The sequence below is a fragment of the Protopterus annectens genome, chromosome 6.part0 (genome assembly GCF_019279795.1).
Source record: "Protopterus annectens isolate FY-2018-M chromosome 6.part0, PAN1.0, whole genome shotgun sequence".
Lineage (NCBI taxonomy): Eukaryota > Metazoa > Chordata > Ceratodontiformes > Protopteridae > Protopterus > Protopterus annectens.
In genome coordinates this window covers 498,112,992-498,135,636 of record NC_056737.1, presented here as the reverse complement: position 1 = coordinate 498,135,636, position 22,645 = coordinate 498,112,992, and the positions used below count along the sequence as shown (strand labels likewise).

The following is a 22,645-nucleotide window of genomic DNA, read 5'->3' as shown; positions in this document are numbered from 1 at the left end:
TAGTAGACATTTCCCTTTCCTGCAACAATAATGTACTGAAAGCTTCCAGTGCTGCCTACCTCTGCACTGTTGCAGTCCCAAATAAAGCATTGGATGCGACATAGTTTTAAACAAACTGCCTGACAGAAGAGAGAGAATGTTTGTCAAGGCTGGGTGTATTCAGCGCCGCTGACCCTGAACAGGAGCTCAGCCTCAGCGTTTAGGGAGGAGTAATGAAGGAAGCCCTCTTCATTCAACGACAGGGTGGTGGAAGAGGGGCCAGCAGAGACGAGCAGTTGTGGCTGGCAGTGGCCATAACCGCTACTGATCGCTGCTCGGACGGGGTTTGCCTCCATGAATGCTGCTGCTACAGCACTTACCCATCCCTGACGGAGCTGCTCAGCGAAGGTCCCCCGTGCCCGCCGCCCCGAACAAGTCCTTCAAGATGCCTGCGGCCCCGAACCACAGCTGCTGCCGTCACTGAGGCGTCTCTTGCCTCTTTTGATTGTTAAACTCACACGAAGACAACATGAAGGGGGCCAATGCAAATTGGGTTCACTGTCCTTCGGCACCCACAATGACTTCAGCATTTCAAGCGAATCACTCTGAAGGGGCAGATTTGGATTAACCAATTCTGCCTGTCACTCAACAGGTCCCCACCCCAATGGTGGGCGGGTACAGAGAAACGGCAGGTGGTCATTGGCCTAAAAACTGGAGTGACAGCACAGCTCTGGAAGGCAGAGAAACTCTTGCTGGCCTGATGATGTGTTCTGCACCTGGATTACTAAATAAACTACAAGTCTCAGAACGTTGTATTTTAACCGGAATCCGGTTACCGGATTATGGTAAATTTTATTCATGCATTACTAGGGCATGCCATTCAGCTCCAAAATGTCCTTTTCCAAGTGGTATCGTTTGTGCTTGACAAGCAAGGACAATTGGACAAATAAAAAAGAAACCGTTTCTACCCTGAAGTGAAGGTTCACTAAAGGTATAAAAATAGTACGTGTGTCTTTGTCAACATAATACACTGAAACATTCAGATCAAAGCTTAATGATACACAACTTGCAAGTCTAATGCAAAATGTGTTATTTGGGTGTGAGAATTTTCTTTATTTGCTGAAACATGTGGAATGTTGTGTAGTTCCTTTGATTGTTAGGTGTTGCATTTTGTGATTGATAAACATGCAAATAAATAAAGCGCATCAATCCCAAAACGATGCTTTGATAAACTAATGAATAGTATATAGGTATGTATCGTTGTGAACATACAGCTGAAAACATATGCAACAAAGCTTAATGTTACACACCTTGCGTGTCTAGCAGATGATATTTCTGTGGGCGTTAGCATGTTCTTTCTCTGTGTGAAGATGTAAAATGTCGTGTATTACAATATAAGTTGATATTTTCAGCAGGACACAAGGCTTGTAAATGCATTTTGTCTCTATTAATGCCATCAAGTTATAATAATTTCAGTGGAAAGTAAACAGCAATTGCTAAAACTTTAATCTGTTAATGCACCGAAAGACACTTGGAACGCCTCTTCTGATTAAAATGTACTCATCGCATTCATATTACAAGAATGTAATCACTCTTGACTTAAATACATTTCGACTTTTATCACGAATTCAGAATTCCCAAACACATTTTTATTGTATGAAGTCTCTGGGGTTCCAACAGTAGCTGCTGCAGAACGAAAGGCAGATGATAGTAATCGCTAAATTTATAGCACATTTTCAAATTAAAACATTTGACATTTAACTATTTAGTGATATTGATAATCGAAACTTGTTTTACATACTACCACGGACGAGGCCTTGTATTTTTGTCTCTTTGCGTATTTTCCGGGCACACACGTGAACATAGACAACATCGTAATCACTCTTTTCATCAAAAGCTAAGTGAACTGCTTCTCTGTAAAACCTGACCATTTCAGAGCCAGCAGATACAAAACGTATTACAAACCACGAAGTTGATTTAGGAATGAAGATTACACATTACCATTATAATCACGAAAGGCAAGAATACCAGTTATTACTGAGAATGCAGCACGTCCTACAACAGCATATACCGTTTCTCGCTAGTACTGCCAGGGCCTGCTACTATAGCAGTGGCATGAACAGTCTTACTCAAAGCTGCATCCAATGAGGTGTGCAATTATATTGTAGCACTTCCTTTTCTTTCGTTTGCAAGTTAATTTATGAACAGTGTATTGTGTACTATTAGAAAGTGCACATAGATGAATGCCCGAAAAAGTAACATTAAATACTAACTTCATCATTACATATCAAAGGAATTCAATCTTAGTATATTTACATAAGGTATTGCATGAGGAGGTTAAGACTATGCATTCAGTCACTTCAATTTAACTTACACAAATCGTGAAATATCTTCGCTTTCTGTAAAACATTTTACTCAGTGATATGCGTATGTCTTGAAACTGACAGCTGATACTAGCAGTACAACGGGTATTTATTAAAGAAATCAAATTACAAAAAAAGCAGAAACTGCACATTATACCAGCAATGCTAAGTCTTGACTCAGGGAATTGAAACGGCATTGCATCAAGCAGTACTGCATACATACATACAAAGCATTTTTATGCTACAGCTGTTAGCTGCATTGCAACAATGCATTTTAGAGGTCAATTCATTGAACTTATCTGTCCCCGATTTTGCATAACGTCCCTGGTTTGTCTCTTGTTTTTGCACTGCAGCCAGACTTCTCAACTGTCCCTATTTTGGAGGAATATTTCTATTTTCAGGCCTGATTTAGGATGTCCGTATTTTTGGAGGTATGCTCCTATTTTTCAGACTTGTTGTGCCCCACTCACGCAATTTTCTAAATCACCCTAATCACATATGATTTTTGAAGCTGTCTAGCACACATAAAACTTAGTTAATGACCAAAATACTAGTTGCGATAACAATTTAAATAAAGAGAACACATATCTATCTCACGCCTTTCTTTTTGTGAAGAAAAAAAAAGAAATGACATTGTTTGGTAAAATTTTGTAATACAGTTGATTACACTGTTTCTTCCCTAGTGTGATATTTTTCCATCATTTTGTCATTCTCTGTTTCTATAACACGTGTTTCTGAGTAGTACTCCGCGTTCCTAATGGAAGCGGGAAGAGTTATGGGCTATTTGGTATTTAAGTTTTATATTAATTAGATATACCGAGTTTTAGCTGGATGTTCTACTTTTTCGAATGCAGTTGTACCTATTATCAATGTCTACAGGTTGAGGGGTATGTGTGCACCTCATATTTCTTTTATTTATTTATTTATTTTTGGCCAACAACTGAGGATTACAAACTGTCAGTAAAGGACAGGCATTAGAGTTTCACACCTTTTATGTTTCAAAGGATGCATCTCGATGTTAAATTTGTTGTTCTACTAACTTTCTAAGGGAGTAAGAGTAATATAAAAAAATAATTGGACATTGTCCATCAATATTTTTGCCTTTATCCTTGATACCCGAGCAAAGAAGATTGAGAGCTAAGAGCAAATAATAAAACATCTGCTTATCATAGCCAGATCACATGAGAGGAACCAAAGACCAAGCTTTCGAGATGCCTGACAGTGTAAATTCGATAAGATAAAAGGTAGTGCATGTACGGTGTATCACTGCCATATTTCCTTGTCTAACGTTCATTGCTAGTTCAATCTCTCCATTTTCCTCAGAAACGGTATGTTTATACGACGGACGATAAAACCGGAAAGTAACATTTTTCCGTCTTGTCCTTCGTTTTCTGCAAAAACATTTGCACTTGGAAGAAGTCTCAGACTATAACGTTATTTTATTGTCATTTAATACAACTGTCCCATCTTTCTTTCACTTTGTTTTCTAGAAATGTTTTTTTTTCTTCTTCTTCTTCTTCTTATTTAATAAGTCATAGCTCAACCTTTGGAAATTATAAACGTTAGCCTTTGAAAGTCATATCTAAACAAGGTTGGGGGATTACTAATTTTTGAATTGTCTTGTTGAATGCAGGATGTTACAATTTTTCTGCTTCTGCTAGGAAACGTTTTATTGCAAGTTTTCTGAGATGAACAACAATAAACCCGATGGAGAAGCACATTCCCTGAAATATGTTTTTCAGATATTAATCTCGATATTATTATTGGTAACCATCTTTTGTACGTGTTTACTTCGTTTCTTTGAAAACGCTGCTTTTAGTAAACGAATCTGGCTTTATTAAAAAAAAGTCAGTTAATGCAGAAAGAGCAAGGCTAAATTTGAGGACAATATCATAATGCTATGCCCAAATCTTAGCAACGCAGGTATGTTAGAATGGTTTGAGAACAAATGGAGATTTCAAACACATTTATGACAGTCATCTTGTTTCCTTTGGTATAAAAATAAATACGTTACCAGTTCAATAAACTATATATTCGAAATCTAACCAGTTGTCTGCAAATGTTGACTGGCATTGTTACTGGATACACCCGGTCAGGTGAAAAAAAAATGACATGAATGCAAGAACATAGCACTAACGATTACTTTTCCTCTTTGCCCTGGCTTTTGCACTTACAGTTGTTCCTCGTTGCTATGTTATTTGCACTGACCTATGATGACTTGGCTTCATACTGTAAAATCTGGATGCGTGGTTCACATGTGCGGCAGAATGAAAGCATCGTTTACCCTAGGCTTGGTCTCTGGTGAGTTAGAAACAGTGTTGATGTGCACTGAACGTGCTCTACTTGTTTCCACAGAACTACTGAGTGTGGTCCTATGGAGCAAAGGTCACATCCACACAGAGCTGGTTAGAGTCAGGGAGTTCCATCCGAAACCGAAGAAATAAGGAAGCCAGAAAGAGCTGCTGAAATGCAAAGTCGATTAAGCTTAAGAATGAATCAGTCAAGTGTCCTGTCTTTGCCAGATGACCTGCGCTGCTGGACAATAAAGTCGTTCATATTAAACACTGAGCAGTGCAGCGCACATGGGGAAACTTTCCAGCTCTGATACGCATGCCTGAGACTTTTTATTTCCTATTTCTTCTTAATTGGAATGTCTTTGATAGTTATTTCATAGGTATTGGATTATTTGAGGCGTAAGTCTAGTTCTAGTAAAGCCAAAACACACAGGCCTGATAAACACACACACGTACCTCTAAACGAATCAGGGACAGATTTCAACAGAATCAGGGACAAATCCAGAAATAATTTGGGACAATTCAAGGACACTTTTAAAATATTACTACTACTATTACCTTGCGATACTGACAGAATAAGACGCTGTGAATCAATCAACATTTTCTGAAGTGAAGGAAGTCTGTAACTATTATTATTAACAGTAAGTATAATTCACATTTATTTCTGCAAAAGTCACAAGTTTTAGAAAGGCTTAAGAGGGAGAGATATACAATTTGAGTTAAAATAAAAATTAGGGACAGTTGAGCGGTATGTACAAACACACACGCACACAATTCTCAACTCTCAGTGATTTTCAAGGACGTCCCTGATTTTTTTTCAAAATGTTGCTCTGTCCCTCCTAATCTCTCAAAAAAACAGGCGACTTTGAGGAAAAGGTAATGGATCACACTTGATAAATAGTACAGTTACAGAATTCTCTTACTTCAGAAGATGCTTCTCAATTTAGACGTTCTTATTTTGTAGACGTCTCGTGTTAATAGTAATAATATTTATAAACGTGCCCCTGATTGCCCCTTGTTATTTCTGGATTTTCTCTGATTCTGGATATAAAGGGTCGACCACGATGATTTACCCCCCCCCCCCCAATTTCCCAGTATAAAATAGTGTAATACAGACACTTCACTGTTAAAGTCCACTGCAATCCATTTTGACTGTACTGATGTCTAAATATAGATTGCTCATACCTCTCAACTGTCCAGATTTTGCCTGATATTTTAGTCTGTTCTGCATAAAATTTGTGATTTTCTCTCAAATCATTGAGGACTTGAAGTCAATAAGTAATTACAGATAACTGAGTTGCAGACGCTATTTCCTTTAGAAAATGCATGCTAACACAAGAACCTGCATTCTAGTAACTTTCTGAGTTTATAAGAGCAATATTTAAAATTCTTCCCTATTTTGGGGCCTCTGTCCCCCTGTGTATTATTGGCTTTGCCCAGATTTCTTGCGCTGAGAAGTTTAGATGTATGAGACTGTCGCGTAAGCATTATTTCCTGAGTTATAGAGCTTTTATGAGGTTAGAGGATTACTTGGACAGTAGATGTGAACGGTATTTCTTAAATAACCAGGCTTCTCTTAGCTTGCCTATCTATGCCTTCACGTCTCTCTATATTAGTTTGACAGTCAGATAGATTTGTTGCCATAAATATTTGTATCTGTTTTGTTTTGCAGTCATACCTCTTAATGTTCAAGCATTAAACATCAATCATAGGAGAGGGTCACGTTCTTATTTTTCACAACATACAGTTTTAATATACAAGACTAGTGTAGTCAGTGGTAGTAATCATTTGTATAGTCTTCGTTTATATATTTTAAAATTTATGTTCCCATAAACAGGTTTAACCTTAGGAGGACAGTAGGTTTAATATGATGGTTAAGGTCTCCACTCAATGCACACAACATATAGCGTTTGATTCTGACCCTGGGTTATTAGCTAGACTAAAAATGGAACTTCAGGGTAGCTAAAATAGCATTCATCCATGAATCTAGGAGGAGCAAGGCTACAAACGAAAGCCAAAATCATAAGGCTATGCTTAAATCATAGCAGTTGAGAGTTTGTGCTTGCAGTGTCATTTATCTTTCTAAAAATGGTTTTGAATTTAGCTCGTACTTTTCATAACAGTGTATTTTATGGGAGTGAAATTAAATTTGAACTTGCTACTAGATACTGTAACGTAAAAAAATCTGTCTACTTTACACACACACACACACACACACACACACACACACACACACACACACACTCTTTCTATCTCTTTCTCTCTCTCTCTCTCTCTGCTGCACTGGTGTTTCGTACAAATTTTCGATCTCACTTAGGTGCATCCAAAATTGTAAAACACTGACTGCGCAACAAATGTTTGTAAAATATGTTTTCTATTTTTTATTTCATTTTACCATATTTTAGATGCTCACATGCAGAAGAGCGGGCTCGAGTTCAAGCACTTCTATCAGTCCTATTTCCCACTACCTCTGTCTGTCTTTCTGTCTATCCCCTTAGTCTGCCCTTTTGCAAGTTCATCGAGTGTTTGCAGGGCAGTGAGATGTAGTCACACAACAGTGTGGGATGGGTAATTTCTTTTATTCCCTTGTGGTGTGATCTCGGAGTTAGTAGATTTAAGCACTGGGGGTACAGACGGGAATGTTCCCTGAAAAAAAACAATGTTTTCTGTGAAAGTGGATGGCATGATGTTTCACCTGAGGGTGATCGAAAGAACGGATTCGTGATGGATATGGTCTCGATCACTTATTTTATTAGGTTCATGGGTAAGTAAAAGGCTAGCTGCCCTTGTGTGACATTTTAGGCCTAGACGATCCCCCTTTTGCACTCGAACTAACATATCCCATTTGGTTAGAGGTTGGCCTTACCAATCCCATGGTCAATGATTATGTATTACTCCTAGAGACTAACTGGGATCATATAATCAGCCTATCTATTTATATGTCTGTCTCCACACACACATACACACACACACGCACAATACAAACCTATATACACAAAATCAAGCACACACACACACACACAAAATACAAACATATATACAAAAAATCAAGCATACGCACACACACGCACGCACCCACACAAACACACACACATGAATATACAAAATCAAGCACATGGGTGTACATTTCCATGAATTTGTTTATATGCATTTGTGCGTATGGGTGTAATTCTGTCTCTATAAGCATATACGCAAGTGACAGAACAGTTCAATATCTGGTTGTGAGGTAAACGCAACTTATTGCTTCTGAGTATCACAGCATGTGGCTACCTGTGTACACACACACACGCATACATAATGTGACACACACACACACACACACACACACACACACACATCTATATGTGTCTTTAGCTGTATGTGTTTATATGCATTTTATGTAGGTGAGCATATATGTGCGTTCCCCCATCTCTCTGTGCCCAGTTTTGTGTGTGTGTGTCTACATTCATGTACAAATTCGATAGGAAAGTTCCGTATCTGGTTCTGAGCTATTATGTTGTTTCGTAGCACTGTCTGATTCAAGGACCTCTGGTTATGGCTCTGCAAGGTGCAGTGTCTGAACAGTAATTTGTATAGCTATACACCCTTCTCTCAGTAAAGTTGTGTCTCTCTCCCTATATAAATATTTTTATCCACCAATCTACCTGTCTGCATATATATCTTTGTATATGTATGTTTGTAATTTTACACACACTCACACACTTACACACACGTGCACACTCACACACACGTGCGGGCTCGCATTATATGTCTGTTCAGTGGCTGAATTACAGAGTTGCAGAATAGAAATTCTATTTCAGGCTAGACCCATATTGCTTGCTGTTCCTCTGTGTGTGGGTGGGGCATCGTTTGTTATTTTTAATTTGCTAAATTAGTGTTTTAAGAGGTAATTGAAGAAGAAATTTTAAAGAAGAAAAAATATACCTCATCTGTATCACAATATATATATTGTTGGCCTATAAACATAGCATGTAGAAGCAATGCTTTTTCACGAAGTTGTTCTCGGTTGCAGACACCATTCATCTCTAAGGAGAATCTTTCATTATTTTTAATTATCTCTCAGATAATATAAGATAAAATTACAACTTTTTAAGTGGACACCGTACTCAACAACACGCTTGAGTGTCAATTATGTTTTCTGAACTGAAAGCACTAGATGCAATATTAACTTTGACCATTTAAATTTAATAACACAGTTCACTTTATCACTTTTTATTGAAATTAGTTTGTGTTAGTTTTTAGACTGAATTTTGACCGTGAGATCCGCATGTCCGCCACTTACATAAAATCTTATAGACTTTTGTATAGGGATTACAAATCTTTATTATAATTGCTTTTTTATTTTAATTGTAACAGACTTTAATTAATTTTGAAAAAAAGTGCTCCAAATGTTGCGATACCTTCACCTTATGATGAAGTTGATAAAAATATATCAGAGAAAGAGGACAAAAGGGTGTGATACCGGGAACATAAAAACAGAAACTGTTGCCAAATTCAACCATTGATAAAAATAAAATAAACAATTCTAGAACGTTTAGTATCGGAAAGCAGCACGTGGTCATTTCATGTTAAGCTTACAGCGACGGGTTTCAGTTAGGGAATTCATACCACAACTGCAGCCTGTTTGAGAAAGGGCTAAGCTTTAGGGTTGCCACCTTTTCAATGGGACATTTTTGTAGAAACGTCAGGTTTTACAAGGCAAAACATACCCACAGCCAGTACAAAGGACAGAACTTAACATTTTTTGCCAAAAATAAAAGCTTATTATTGTAGCATTTGAGTTGATTATTCTGTTTCATATAACATTTAGGTGTTGCAGATACAAAATAACTGTTTTATGCAACTATTAAAGAAAATATTGGAAACATTTTTGTCCTAAAATCTCAGGACATTTGCCATTTTTTCATTTTTTTTGCAGGACACAACTGCCAAAAGAGGGACTGTCCCTCGCAAAGTGAGACAGGTGGTAGCCCTAGTTTGTGTCTTCGCTCTTTTGCTAATCCCAATACTTATGGTCCTGTAGTAGATCTTGCCCCGCCCCCATAATATCGAATAAACTAGACTTAGTGACCCAGCAGTTACCGGACCTGCCTTTTTAAATACAGGGCTCGAATCTGAACCATTTGGAGCGAACTGATAATACCAAAGCGCCACAAAACCACCAGACCCATTTTTATTCATTTTGCGCATGTATCTCCGTATGTGTCTTCTATGTGTGCATTTACCTTAAGTTGATTATCGTTGGGAAGAACATCGCTGCTTTGAAACTAAATAAAGCGTTTTTCTGCGATAATGGCTAATAGTAGTATATTTAATTTTGTATTCTTGTGTACTTTTTATGTATGTTTACGAATAACTTGTACAGTTTGTTTAAGGTTGCTAAAGTCCACTCGTACAACTTTAAACATTAAAATGTGCTAGGAGGACTGCCAGAAGTGCTCCTACGCATTATTACCTGGATGGGTTTCATTTTAACGTTGTAACACAATTAAATCTACACACAAGAAACTAGGTTCCCTTTATAGGAGCAATGGATTCTTTACAAATACTGAAAAAATAGCTTAGCCACCACCTTTTTACTGCCAACCCTCTTATACCTGCCGCTCCTATCCTACCAAACTTAATCAATACTCAAAGAATAAAAAAGACTTTTGCTACAATAAGTGGCTAAATTTGCTACAACTCTCCGACAATTTAAAACATATTTTATATTTCATTGCTGTTATTAATGCAGTGCTGTTTCAAATACGTTTCAGTGAAACTAGGAGGACAGCATTTATTGCTGAAACAGGAGCTTATAGAGTTCCTATCCCCACCCGAAAATCATGTAAAATTCTAAATTTCGGACATAGAGCATATTAGCAAAATGAAGTTAATACAATCCGGTGTTTTTCCCAGGTCACGTAACAGTGTTTGGCGTGTTGACTGCTTGTTTTTCTTATCGAGTTGTGCAATTTATATTTTGCTTTTATTTTTGGTTATAGATACACCTAGCATGAACTATTACTATCACTAGAATAAATTCGACATGGCATTAATTTGCAAAATTATGGACGTTTCAGCTCAGGAAGTGATTTCCATTATTTTAATAACATTACAGCACCTACTGTATTCAATAAAATATTTTCCATTAAAATGCACATAAATCATATGAAAGGCTGCTGCCTTATTTATTTATTATTTTTGTTCCAATACTTGAAGGGTTGTCTCTGTAGATCTTTACCTTCATCTTTTCCTCCTATTATAGTGTCCAAATGTTCACTAATTCACATATCCTCACTGAAAATAAGGTCATTGTGTTAATGTTGCTGAATTCACATGGCTAGCTTTTTACATTTTGTTCTTTTTTAAAATATATTCAGCACCCATATGTTGAACAGGTCAGGCAGCATTTACTTGTAAAACAGATTAAACAAACGTTACTTATTTTTGTAAATCAGATAAAGCTACATAGGGAAACGAGACTGTCTACAACAGTGATCTTGTAATACGGAATCGGTATTAAAAAGAAGAAACAAATATGGTCAGTTCTTCCAAAATATTCACGCACAAGGAATCGAATATTGCAAAGAGCCAGTTTACACGTGATTCACCAGCGATTCACACCACTCCACCTAGAAAGTCACAACTCAAATACCAACCAGATCGGAGTTCACAACTTAATAACTCAAACCAGGGGTGTAGCCATAAAATTTAATTTTGTACTGACAAACTCTTTTTTTACTGCCCCCAACTACCTGCCATTAAAAAAAATGATACATCAAAATGTTGCCCTTAGCATTTAATAAATGTGCACACTAATTTTCAGCAGTTCTCTTTAAAACTATTAAAGACATTTCTTTTAGAGTAGCAACCCTCTCTGTAAGTTATGCATCTGTTGTTAGAGGCATTAGTTTAGGCAGCTGTAGACATAATATAGCTTGAAAAGCTTCAATGATTCTGAATGTTGCAAAGAAAAATGTACACTTTAGATTGCAAAGAGTATGCCAGCCTGGTTACACCCTTTGTGAAAGCTGCATTAATTCCCACTAATAGAACATGATGGGTGCCAACTGATCCCAAGGGCAGCACAAGGGCAGCACACATTTCACAGTGAAACACATTAATTGGTTGAGTTATTGCAAAATAGGTCTGCTTCGCAAATGTTTGTTAATTACACTAATTCCTCGACACATTACTGGCTTCGTGTGCCTGTTTGTGTTTTAATATTTAGATGTATTGTGTTAGGTGATCACGTTTTTCCACCTATGCCATATTCCGTAAGTAGTTTAACTGGAATTAATGAAAGACGCACAGACGTTTTCAGTTTACCCACAATGTTTTCAAAATTAACAATGAAAGTAAAGTAAAACCTTAACTTGTACGTATTATATGTTTTCTTTTGTAAACAGCACATGTAGGGTGCATTTTTTAGTATCATTCCATTGAAGAAAATAAAGTTTCATGTTTTTCAGAAAGTTTGAGAATGTCCTGATAGTTTTCTGTTAGTATGCACAAGATGCACGTATGTAAGTGAGGAGGACGGTTAGGGGCGCCCCCCTTTCTTGGGCACACTGCACCTGTAGCTTTATGTGAGTGGTCCTCGAAGACGATTCTCTTCTTGAAAGCTGGTGGCATTCACACAAGTAAAGGACTGCACGTTTATTCTGTATTTATTTATAACAATTGTCATGGCTGACTGCAATGAAGCCAGTTTATTAAACATAATCTAAAGATATCCTCCAGAAGGGTGGCAATCCACTGAGCACAGAAAAAGTCATCAGAGATCGATTCACATCTAGATCAAGGAGGTCAAATGTATCTGACCAGACACCTGCTGCAGCTTGAAAGGCCCCAAAGTTCCTCACCAAAAGGATAAAGGGTCTCAAAAAGAAAGAACTCCAGCTCTATTCAGTCGCTTACCGCTTGCTCAGAGGTGACCTTTGCCTAACATACAAGGCCATGTCAAACCCAGATTTGATGAATATGCTTCACCTCAAAAATCTAGATCCCTCAGAACCACAAAGGGGGGAGACCTAAACCTTGACATGGTTATAAATAGACAGATTCATCACCCAGAGACTCCTATGCTGTGGAACAAACATGTGAGGCAGAGCACCTCTCTGGTCTTGTTCAAGAGGAATCTTGACCAATGGATGGGAGATTGCAGATATACCACTGCTTGACAGAGGCACAGCAAAATGATAGGCATAGTTTTATAAATGCCCTTGGGCAGATAGCCTAGTATGAACCTATGAACCTATGACCCTATAAAATTGTCAGCTGCACACAATACGTTTCCTATTCATCATACCATGCCTCTCAACTGCCTAGATTTTTGCCTCATATTTTTGACCTGTTCCTTATAAAATTATGTTTTTCTGGCAAATCTTTAGCAAAACATTACGGATTGAAGTTAGAAAATAATGACAGATATTTGAATTTCCGACTTCACACCCTGCAGAAAATTCACACAAATGTAAGCCATGTTATTCTATCAACTTTCTAAGCTTGTAAGAGCAATGTTTGAAAATTGTCCCTGTTTTGGCCGTTTGTTCCCCATTATTTATTGTTTTGTCCAGATTTCTTGCCGAAAGAGGTTGAGAGGTATGCATCATACCTGTTCCTGTTTTCGAGATGCATTACTGCAGATAGCTAGCTACTTTTCTAAGCTCAGAATAATCTTTTTAAACGCAATAAGTAAAGGAAAATCTACATACAAATATCCACCGCTGCACCACGAACCCCCAGTGTGGGATTAATCCACATGTAGGAGTGCACTCCCATACACTCGTTACTTACCTGTAGTAGTTCCGAGATCGCTATACCTCAGGGGAAAGGGTACTCTCAAAGATTCAGCAAGTCTTGATTTAATGTATATTTCTCACAGTAATGCTCACATATATTTCCCACAGTAATGGTCACATATGTCCGCAGTCTCAAAGGGAGCACCTAGATTTGCTCAGAACTGGTTGTCAAGGACACCACATACCCAGATGCCGTTGATAGAACCAACCTGCTGGCAGACAGGTTCAGTGAAAACTTCACCCCACTGTCCCCCCATCAGTAAATCAGGACATCCCCAACACCTCCCCCCTCCCCTTATCTCTAGGAAGCAAGTCATCACTGCCCTCTCAAAGGCAAAGAATACAGCCTCCATGGGACCCAATAACATCCCAGGCTGCATCCCACACAAACTCAGTCAAGAACTGTAGTACCATTAGGCACCCTATTCAACCAAAGCATGAGTACTGGCTTCATCCCAGCTGAGTGGAGAACAGCCACTGTCATCCCTTTGCACAAAGGTGGAGCATCCACCCATCCAGGAAATTATAGACCCATCAGCCTAACAAGCTTGATCTGCAAGGCCATGGAGTAGGACCTCATTGAAAAGGACATTGGCAACCTCTAAACACTCAATCCCACACAGTTAGGTTTTGTCAAGGGAAGGTCATGCCTGCTAAATTTGGTCGGATTCTTTGAGACAGTCACCAAAGCCATGGATGAGGGGAAGATAGTGCACACCACCTACCTTGACCTAGCCAAAGCCTTCAGTGCTATTCCCCACTCATGTATAATAGATAAACTCTCTCAACTAGGCATAAATTCATATGTTACCAGGTGGGTAGCAAACTGGCTCACTGATAGAACCTACCTAGTCAAAGTAGGGGAAGCCACCTCAAGCAGTAGACTCATAACGAGCAGTGTACCCTCAGGGATCAGTCTTTGGGCCTCTGTTGTTTGGGATATACTTTTCTGAGGTGCAGGCCAACACCAGTGGGCTATGGCCAACCAAATTTGCAGATGACTGCAAGCTGGGTGCTGTCATCAATTCTTCTAGTGATGTGTATATCCTCCAAGAGGGTCTCACACAAACAAATGACTGGTGCCAGAAACATGGCCTCAAACGTAATGCCAAAAAATGCATAATCATCCCCTTTGGGGAGAGTGACATCCCCTCAAATTATTGCATTAATAATAAGGTCCTAAGCACACAATCATTCGTGAGGGACTTGGGCACCCAGGTTGATAGCAAACTCACTTTTGACCACCATATTGCCTCCATTGTACTGAAAGCTTTCTACATGGCTTACCTTATTAGTAAAGGTATCTCATCCAGGAACAAGGTGGTCATAACATCCCTGTAGTCCTCCCTTATAAGACTCATTACTGAGTACAATTCCCCTTTCAGCATGTACTTCACAAAGCACATGCAGCAGCTGGAGAGACCACAGAGGTTCCTCACCAGGAGAATCCAGGGCCTCAAACATCTACCCTACATAGATAGGCTAAAGGCCCTGTCCCTCTACTCAGTCTCCTACAGACTCCTCAGAGGTGATCTCTGTCTGGCATATAAAACAATCCCAGACCCCGTCTTGATGACACTGCTGCAAATCCAAAAATCAAGCTCCATTAGAGTAGCCCATACACGCAACCTCAACCTGGTCTGTGACAACAAAAGGACTTGTTGGCGGGACAGATTTGTGTCCCAGAGATTCCCCCTTTTGTGGAATAGACTCCATCTCCATGTCAAGCAGAGTACCTCAGCAAACCTTTTTAAGCACAACCTGGAAAATTGGATGAGGAACAGAAAATACACCCCTAGGATTTCACCCGTGTCCCTGCTGGACAGTGGCATTGAGTGCTGATTTGTTGGAACATGGGTCAAAGTCTTGGATAGGCTTGTAAGGGTCTCAGGGCCAATAGCCTAGTAACGTCCTATGATCCTATTTCACACTCCAGGGAGATCCAATATCTGTGAGCATGGAAGGACATGGTCAAAACACAATGTTACTTTGCCAAGGATCGGCTGCACCTGTCCTCCCCCTGGATAAAAGTTTATCCACACCCTCAGAGCTTTTTTTAGCCAATGCCAAAAAGGCAAAACTAACAGCATAGTGAAATAGTCTCCAAGCAGCTTTAAGGTGTTACCACTCAATGCCAGGCTCCTAAAAAAAAAAAACCTCCACAACCTTCTAACCCTCACTCTTGAGGATGTAAACATGTGTGCCATGGCAGAGACTTGGGTTAAAGTAATAGAAAGTACTCTGGCAGTGCAAGGCTACAGTGGCTTCCCCACATTTAGACCAAAAACAACACAGACTGGGGCCAAAGGTGTAGGCGTCTATCTACATTAGTAACAAAGTTAAAAAGTTTAAACAGGTTGAGACCATGGAGCTCATCTGCATATATGTCACCATAGATAATATCCCTCACCATATCATGGCTAGCTACAGGTCACCATTTATGCCTCTAGAGTCTCACAACCTTACCTAACCCTACTAGAGGGGTTCACCATCCAATCAAGCACCCTATTTGTGGGTGACTTCAAGTACTCCTCTATAGACTGTGAAACGTACACTGCCTCAAACTTATAGACACAATGCTTCCAGGACCTCATTAACACAAGCACCCTGGAGCAGATAGTGTACATTCAAACAAAAGGATCAAACACACTGGATCTGTTACTCACTGACATGTGAGAGAACTACAACCCCCCTGTATCACATCCTCACTAGAGTGGTCAGATCATAAAGCTTGTCTCCTTTGAAGAAAAAAAATCAATCTGGAAAACCCAGCTAATCCAGTAACAGTTAGGAGCTATTCTATGGCAAACTATATCCTATTAAGTGGGTTCCTATTGAATTGTCGACACCTTAGGTTGTTGAATGCTTAATCATCGACACCTAAGCGTTGAACACTTACAATAGCGAACGGCCACATCATTGAATTCTTTCCGCGTGAAAGAATTCACGTGGCCATTATTGGGGATTTGCCCTTTCCCCAGTGTAGAGTGATCTCAGAGTTGGTATATTTAGTTAGGGGGGTGTGGGGGGCGAAGCCCCCCACTATGTTTGGGTGTGTTTGTTTATTTTTTTTGCAGACGACCACCTGAATTCTTTTCTGAGGAAGGAATTCGATGATGTGGCCGTTCGCTATTGTTAACTTTCGATGCTCAGGTGTTGATGCTTTAGGATTCGACAATTTAAGCTGTTGATGTTATGATATAGACGTTATTAAGTGACAGTTTGGCAACATTCAAGGCTCCTCCTTACCTTGAGAACACAACTACCTACGTTGAATTATTCACAGTCCCTATACAAACTTGTGAATGGCTGCATAGAGGCTGTTGTACCTACCAGAAGTAAACCCAAAACAAACACTAAAACACCCCCTTGGTAGAATCTTCACTTAAACATGGTATATAATAAAAGAAGAAAACTCATGACCAAAATTAGGAAGAGCAACTCCCTTAAAGACAAGTGCTCTCATCCAACTAAACAAGAAACTAAGAGGTCTAATTAAGTCCAACAAGGCCATCTTGCAGGCTAAGGACAATCACAACTTCACTACCACTAACCCCACCTCCACCAGGTGAAATTCTCTCTAGCAGTCTTCCCCTATTATTAGAAGGGACTAGGTGCTGGCAGAACTTACAAAACCCAAGAAAACTGCCTCAGTGGTTCCCGATAACTACCCTGGTTGCCTCCTGAACAGTCTAAAACATGACCTATCAGGATCACTTGAGGTACCCTTTAACTACAGCCTCAAAATAGACTACTTTTCAAATGAATGGAGGACTACAATAGTTATTGCCCACCACAAGGGGGGACCTCCAACAAACCCAGAGAATTACAGACCCATCAGTCTAACAAGTTTGATATGCAAAACCATGGAAAGAATTATCATGGAAATGCTAAACAAGGACATTGGGACATACAGACACTGGACTCATCTCAATTTTACTTTGTTAAGAGAAAGATGTTCCTACTTAACCTTGTAAACGTCTTTGAGAGGGTCATCAAGGCAATGGATGAGGGTAAACAGTGCATACCATGCATCTCAACCTTGCCAAAGCATTAAAAAAATTACAGACTCAGGCATTGTTGATAAGCTCTTTGAGCTAAGCATAAATCCCTACATAACTGATTGGATTATCAGCTGGCTCACAGACAGGACCCATGAAGTCAGTATTTATGAGACCACCTCCATCAACAGATCTGTCACCAGAGTAGTACAGTGAGGCTCCATGCTAGGCCTGTTCCTGTTTGTCGTCTACTTCTCAGAAGTTAAGGCTGACTTTCAAAGCCTGTGGGTCAGTAAGTTTGCAGATGACCGTACATTATTACAGCTTCTTCCCATACACTAACATCATGCAAGAAGATTTAACACAGACAACTAAATGGTGCCAAAGCCATGGTCAAAAACTCAGTACTAGAAATGCATTATAACCCCCTTTGGGAAACTGTCAACTCAAGTTAATTACTCAATTGATTAAACACTCCTAAGAGTTGACCCAGTTGTATGGGATCTGGGAACATATGCAGACTGCAATCTGGCCTTTGACCAACACATAGTCAATAAAGTAAGAGAATCATTCTATGTTGCCTAACTTATAGGTAAGAGTATTGCATTCTGGTCCACAGAAGTTGTAGTACCACTCTACTCTGCCCTTATCAGAACTGTCATTGAGTACAATGCCCTCTTTGGCATGTACCTAACCATACTCTTGCAACAATTGGAATACTCACAAAGGTTTCTCACAAAGATAATTCATGACATGACTACCCTGTCCTACATTGATCATCAAAAGGCTCTGTTTCTGTATTTAGTCTCCAACTGACAGCTGAGAATAGATCTTTGCCTGGCTTACAGGGCTTATTCAGACCCAGCCCTGATGGATATGTTGCAGATGTGCAAAACAAACTGTATCAGAAGCACTAGATCCAGGGATGTAAGCTTTACTTGTGACATAAACAGAACGTGCTAGAGAAACAGATATGTGTCCCAAAGGATCCCTGCCCTATGGAATACGCTCCCAAGCTATGTGCAACAGTGTTCATCTCTGATCCTATTCAAATGAAACCTTGAGAATTGAATGGGAAATTGTAAATTTAACTTCTGTTTGGTTCCCATGTTCCTCATGGACAGAGGGCATTAATAAGAAAAGTATTATCCTAATGCCTCTATAAATACCTTGCTTACCTCCCTACTAACATGCCTCTCCATATAGACACCCACAATACTTAGGACCCTAATAGTTTGGGGTATGTGGTCTGGCTTGTAAGGGCCCTAGTCGTTATTGCCTAGTAACAACCTATGAACCTATGGCAATTACTGTCCTTGAACTTACACTCCTATCCATCTGCCCAGCCATCTGTCTATTAAGCTAGCTATTTCTGTGTCTACTTCTCTGTGCCTCTAGCCAAAACAGTCAGACACAAAGTCAGTGCCTTGTGTTTTGCACCACAAGGGACCCCATCCTTGATGATTTCCAGCATCTTCAAGTCAGATAGCCTCATTAATACCAGAACTAGGTAAAGATATATATAAATAAAAGATTGTGAAGATTGGAGAGACAAAGCTATTACCCTCCTTCTACCCCACCTCTGGAGCAAATGTTCTCTATAAGGTAAACAAACTGACACCCTGGCCTTCTTCATATTAAACCTACATGATTGGATGCGTGTTCATACATTTACTCCATGAGGGACCTGCTTTGCCCTTCTTGAGAAGGTGGTACAACATGAAAATGGGTGTTGGCAAGGTGTAAATGGTCTTGTGACCCAAATTCTTTGTATTTCATAATGGTGACATCTGATGCCTGTATGCGCCTTATAAAGCTACATGAAAAGAGATGAGCATGTACTTCTGACATGGAAAATGGAGATGACACTGAGACAGTTATCATTTTGACCACATACTGATGAGTTTGTTCATTTTTCAGAAAAATGTGAATGACATGGCATTTTTTGGTTAAAATAAGGTGCATTACATCATAAGATAGACAATGACTGCTGATAAGGGAGTTAGATTTTTTTTCTCCTTAATCAGTTATTCTGTTTAGGAATAGACTTGTTATATAAAGGAATGCAGACCTTTTTCCTTTACCAAGTTGAGAGCTGTAAATTAAACTAGTCAATAGTGTTCTGAATCTCCCCCAAGTCTAAATAGGTTACTTACAGGCATATACTGCAATTGATTGCATGCCAGTAGTGCACAACACACTAGCTCACTACTTGCTCTAAACTGTAGGTGCTCCAGCTCCCATCAGTCTAATCCTGTTTTATTATCTAGCCCTCTCACCATCTGATCCCTTTTAACTGTATAGCCCCATCAGAGCCCTAACTCTAACCCTAAAACTCCCACCAGATTTTTAACCCTAACCTCAGCCCTCACTCCCTAACCTTAAAACTCCTGTCTTGTTCCCTAACCCTAAATTCCCTCTAGTTGCACCCAGTCCCTATCTGTCACCCTAAAATTCCTGATTACTTTCTAAACCTAAAACTCAACTATCCCTCACTAAACCTAAATTGCCAGTTACTACATAAATCTAAAACTCCCCTGCCCATCCCTAAACCTAAATCTCCCTTTGGATTAATTCCTGTAACCCTAAGCTACATTGCCAGCTATCCACCCAGCTGCCTCATTTACCATGCTCAAACTTGAATAATGTGTTTGGGCAAGATGCAGCAGCTCCACTCTCTCCTCTTGTGCTGAAAGCTGCCCAAACTCATATTCTACTTCAAACTTGAGCAGTGGTCTACGTGAGCTTCAGGACAATCAGGTCACTAACTTTTAGACAGTGGATTTCTATTGCCTGGAATTCAAGCACTTTCAGTAGACTCTACTTACAGACATTATGGACCTGTTTTAATTGCTGTACTGACATCATATGATATTAATTATAGTTAGGGGGCTAGCTGCTTTCCTTTATTATTTTTACTGTGTTACTCATCTACTTTGATTGTTGGCACAGGGGATTAAGATTGAGAGCTGTAGTTCTTGTGGTGCAGGGTTTTATTTCCTCAGCCCTCATTTGCCTACCATGTGACCTTCAGCAAGTCACCAGACAGTGCATGGGGGAAACTGGAAATTTGGGTTATGCTCCTCAATGATCCCTTGAACAGTAAGCCTATTTATTTATTTATTTATTTATTTATTTATTTATTTATTTATTTATTTATTTTTGTGTGACCAGGTTAATCTCACTTGGCTGGGTGTCTATTTTCAGGGGAGACACAGGGTGGTATATATACTACTGAGGAAAATTTGGTCAGGACATTAGGGAACGGTTCCTCTTCTTTGGAGCTGCTAGATGGCACCTGAGGGCTCCTACACCAGAACAGAAAGAGGTCTAAGGGAAGAAGCAGCATGGAGGAGGAGGAGAGAAAAGGTATGGAGAATTTGGAGGTGCAAAGAGAGAATTTGGAGAAAGAGTTGTTTCATATGGAGCTTCAGAATACAAACAAAGATAAATTGTGTAGTGGGTATTATAAATGAGCAGCGTTTAGCTGTCTCCATGGAGAAGGAAGTAAGCAAGGCTAATGAAGTGGTGCAGGTAACAGAGCTGGTGTCAGGAGGGCTTGCAGATGATATTCTGTTAAAGATAATGGAGTAGGATAATTCAAGTGATAGATCGCAGTTTCATGAGATGAGATTGCAGATAACTGTTTTTGGAAGTGCTGTGGATGGTAATGTGGAAAAGGAACTAGGTGCTGTGGCAGCAGAGAATGCAGCAGTTAAACCTATGCAACAGTGAAAGAAAGTAAAAGAGAAAAGCTGCAACAAATGGAGAAAGTGTCTGGTTTTGTGGCGGCAGATAATGTAGTAACAAAAACATATGCAGCAGTGACAGCAGGCAAAAAGGAGTTCAGTAATAAACTGCAAGTACAAATGTTTTTTTTAAATAAGAGAAGATAAAGTGTGAGAATAAGAACAAAATGACACTGTAATTGGCAGATATGTATGGGACACTTTATTAACTGCACTGGGTTTTAAAGCTCAAGAAATTCCATTTTTATACATATTGGGGCAGGTAGTTTTTGTGACAACATTTGAGATTGATGTACTGATGATGAAATGTGTAGAACTGTGAAACAAAAAGAAGGACATTTATTTGTGGATCAAATATATGTTTTTTGGTAGCAGCTTAATGTTAAAACATGTTACTTTGTAGTTTAGAACTGATGAACTGGAAGAAGAAGATGCTTAAAAGTGCATGCAGGGTCTGTGTGAAACTGTTGATAATATTGTGAAAGTCAAAGATGAGAGAAACGTATGAAACTGAGGGTGGAGGTTGGAAGTTGTTTTGAAATGTGAAAAAACTCCCCCACAAAGAAACACTTGGCAAGTGTTATTTCTGTGGCTGGTCATAGAGGGACATTAATATATGCTGGCCAGCCTAAATTATGTTTCTTTTGTGGGGACTTTTCTCATTTAATTAATGATTATGACAAGGCACAATGTAACCAATGTGAGGGAAAAAGGAATACAGCAAGAAGGTGTGTGCCTTAACGCGGGCTGTGTAAAAAGGGACACTTTTGGGTGGATTGTCAAGAGCAAACAGTAAATAATAAAAAGAAGGGGGTATGGAAAAAAACATACATGAGGCAAGACAACAAGAGGCTGAGGAAAGGCTTAACTAGGTGAAGAAGAAACTATTGAAGAAGAAAAAATGTGGGGGAGGGGAAATATGGAAGGAGGAAAATGAGCTGAGAGAATGCATCCAGGAAGAGAGGTCAGGAGAAGTGATTGATACCAATATTATTTTGAAGTTTTAGCCAATGAAAAATCTGATTATGAGGACCAAGGATTATTTGTACATAAACCCAGAAAATATTCAATTGAGGAAAGAGTAAAAACAAGAAAACAAACATTTAAAAATATTTAGTTTTTATAAAAATATTTTTATGCTCAACTTCTGAGAGACTTGGTTGGCTACAATCACCTGCATTATAAGCTGAAGTTAAGTACAGATTTGCAGTTTTAAAAGTACTGTATTTAATTTTTTCTGTTACCTAATTGTGTGTTTCTCTGAATAGTGTGCTGTGGTCTCTCTGCTATAAGAGGGGGTGGTGGTCTTCTCACTTCTTTGTTATCTGATATTTAACTGTTAGCCTAGAGGGCTTCCTCTGTACTTTAAGTGCTAGTCACAAAGTTTGAGAATTCATTTCATGCTCAACTTATGAGAGACGTGGTTAGCTACAATCACCTGCATTAGAAGCCGAAGCTAAGTACAAACTTGCA

General features: G+C 39.2%; 1 protein-coding gene and 1 long non-coding RNA gene across 3 annotated transcripts in view; one reads left to right on the top strand and one right to left on the bottom strand.

The window, feature by feature from the left end:
* PAX9 (paired box 9) overlaps window positions 1-604 on the bottom strand; it is a 222,506-nt gene extending 221,902 nt beyond the window's left edge. Inside the window, exon 1 of one of the 2 annotated variants that reach the window (XM_044074217.1) lies at window positions 360-604. In XM_044074217.1, coding sequence (XP_043930152.1) covers window positions 360-363 — 4 coding nt within the window. In that variant the 5' untranslated portion in view covers window positions 364-604. Of the gene's footprint in view, window positions 1-59; window positions 205-359 lie in introns of those variants that run through there. The other variant, XM_044074216.1, reaches the window with a different exon arrangement.
* Window positions 605-781: 177 nt separating this feature from the next.
* LOC122804394 overlaps window positions 782-22,645 on the top strand; it is a 309,360-nt gene continuing 287,496 nt past the window's right edge. The window contains exon 1 of the long non-coding RNA XR_006365218.1: window positions 782-970. This is a non-coding gene — a long non-coding RNA (uncharacterized LOC122804394). The remainder of the gene's footprint in view (window positions 971-22,645) is intronic.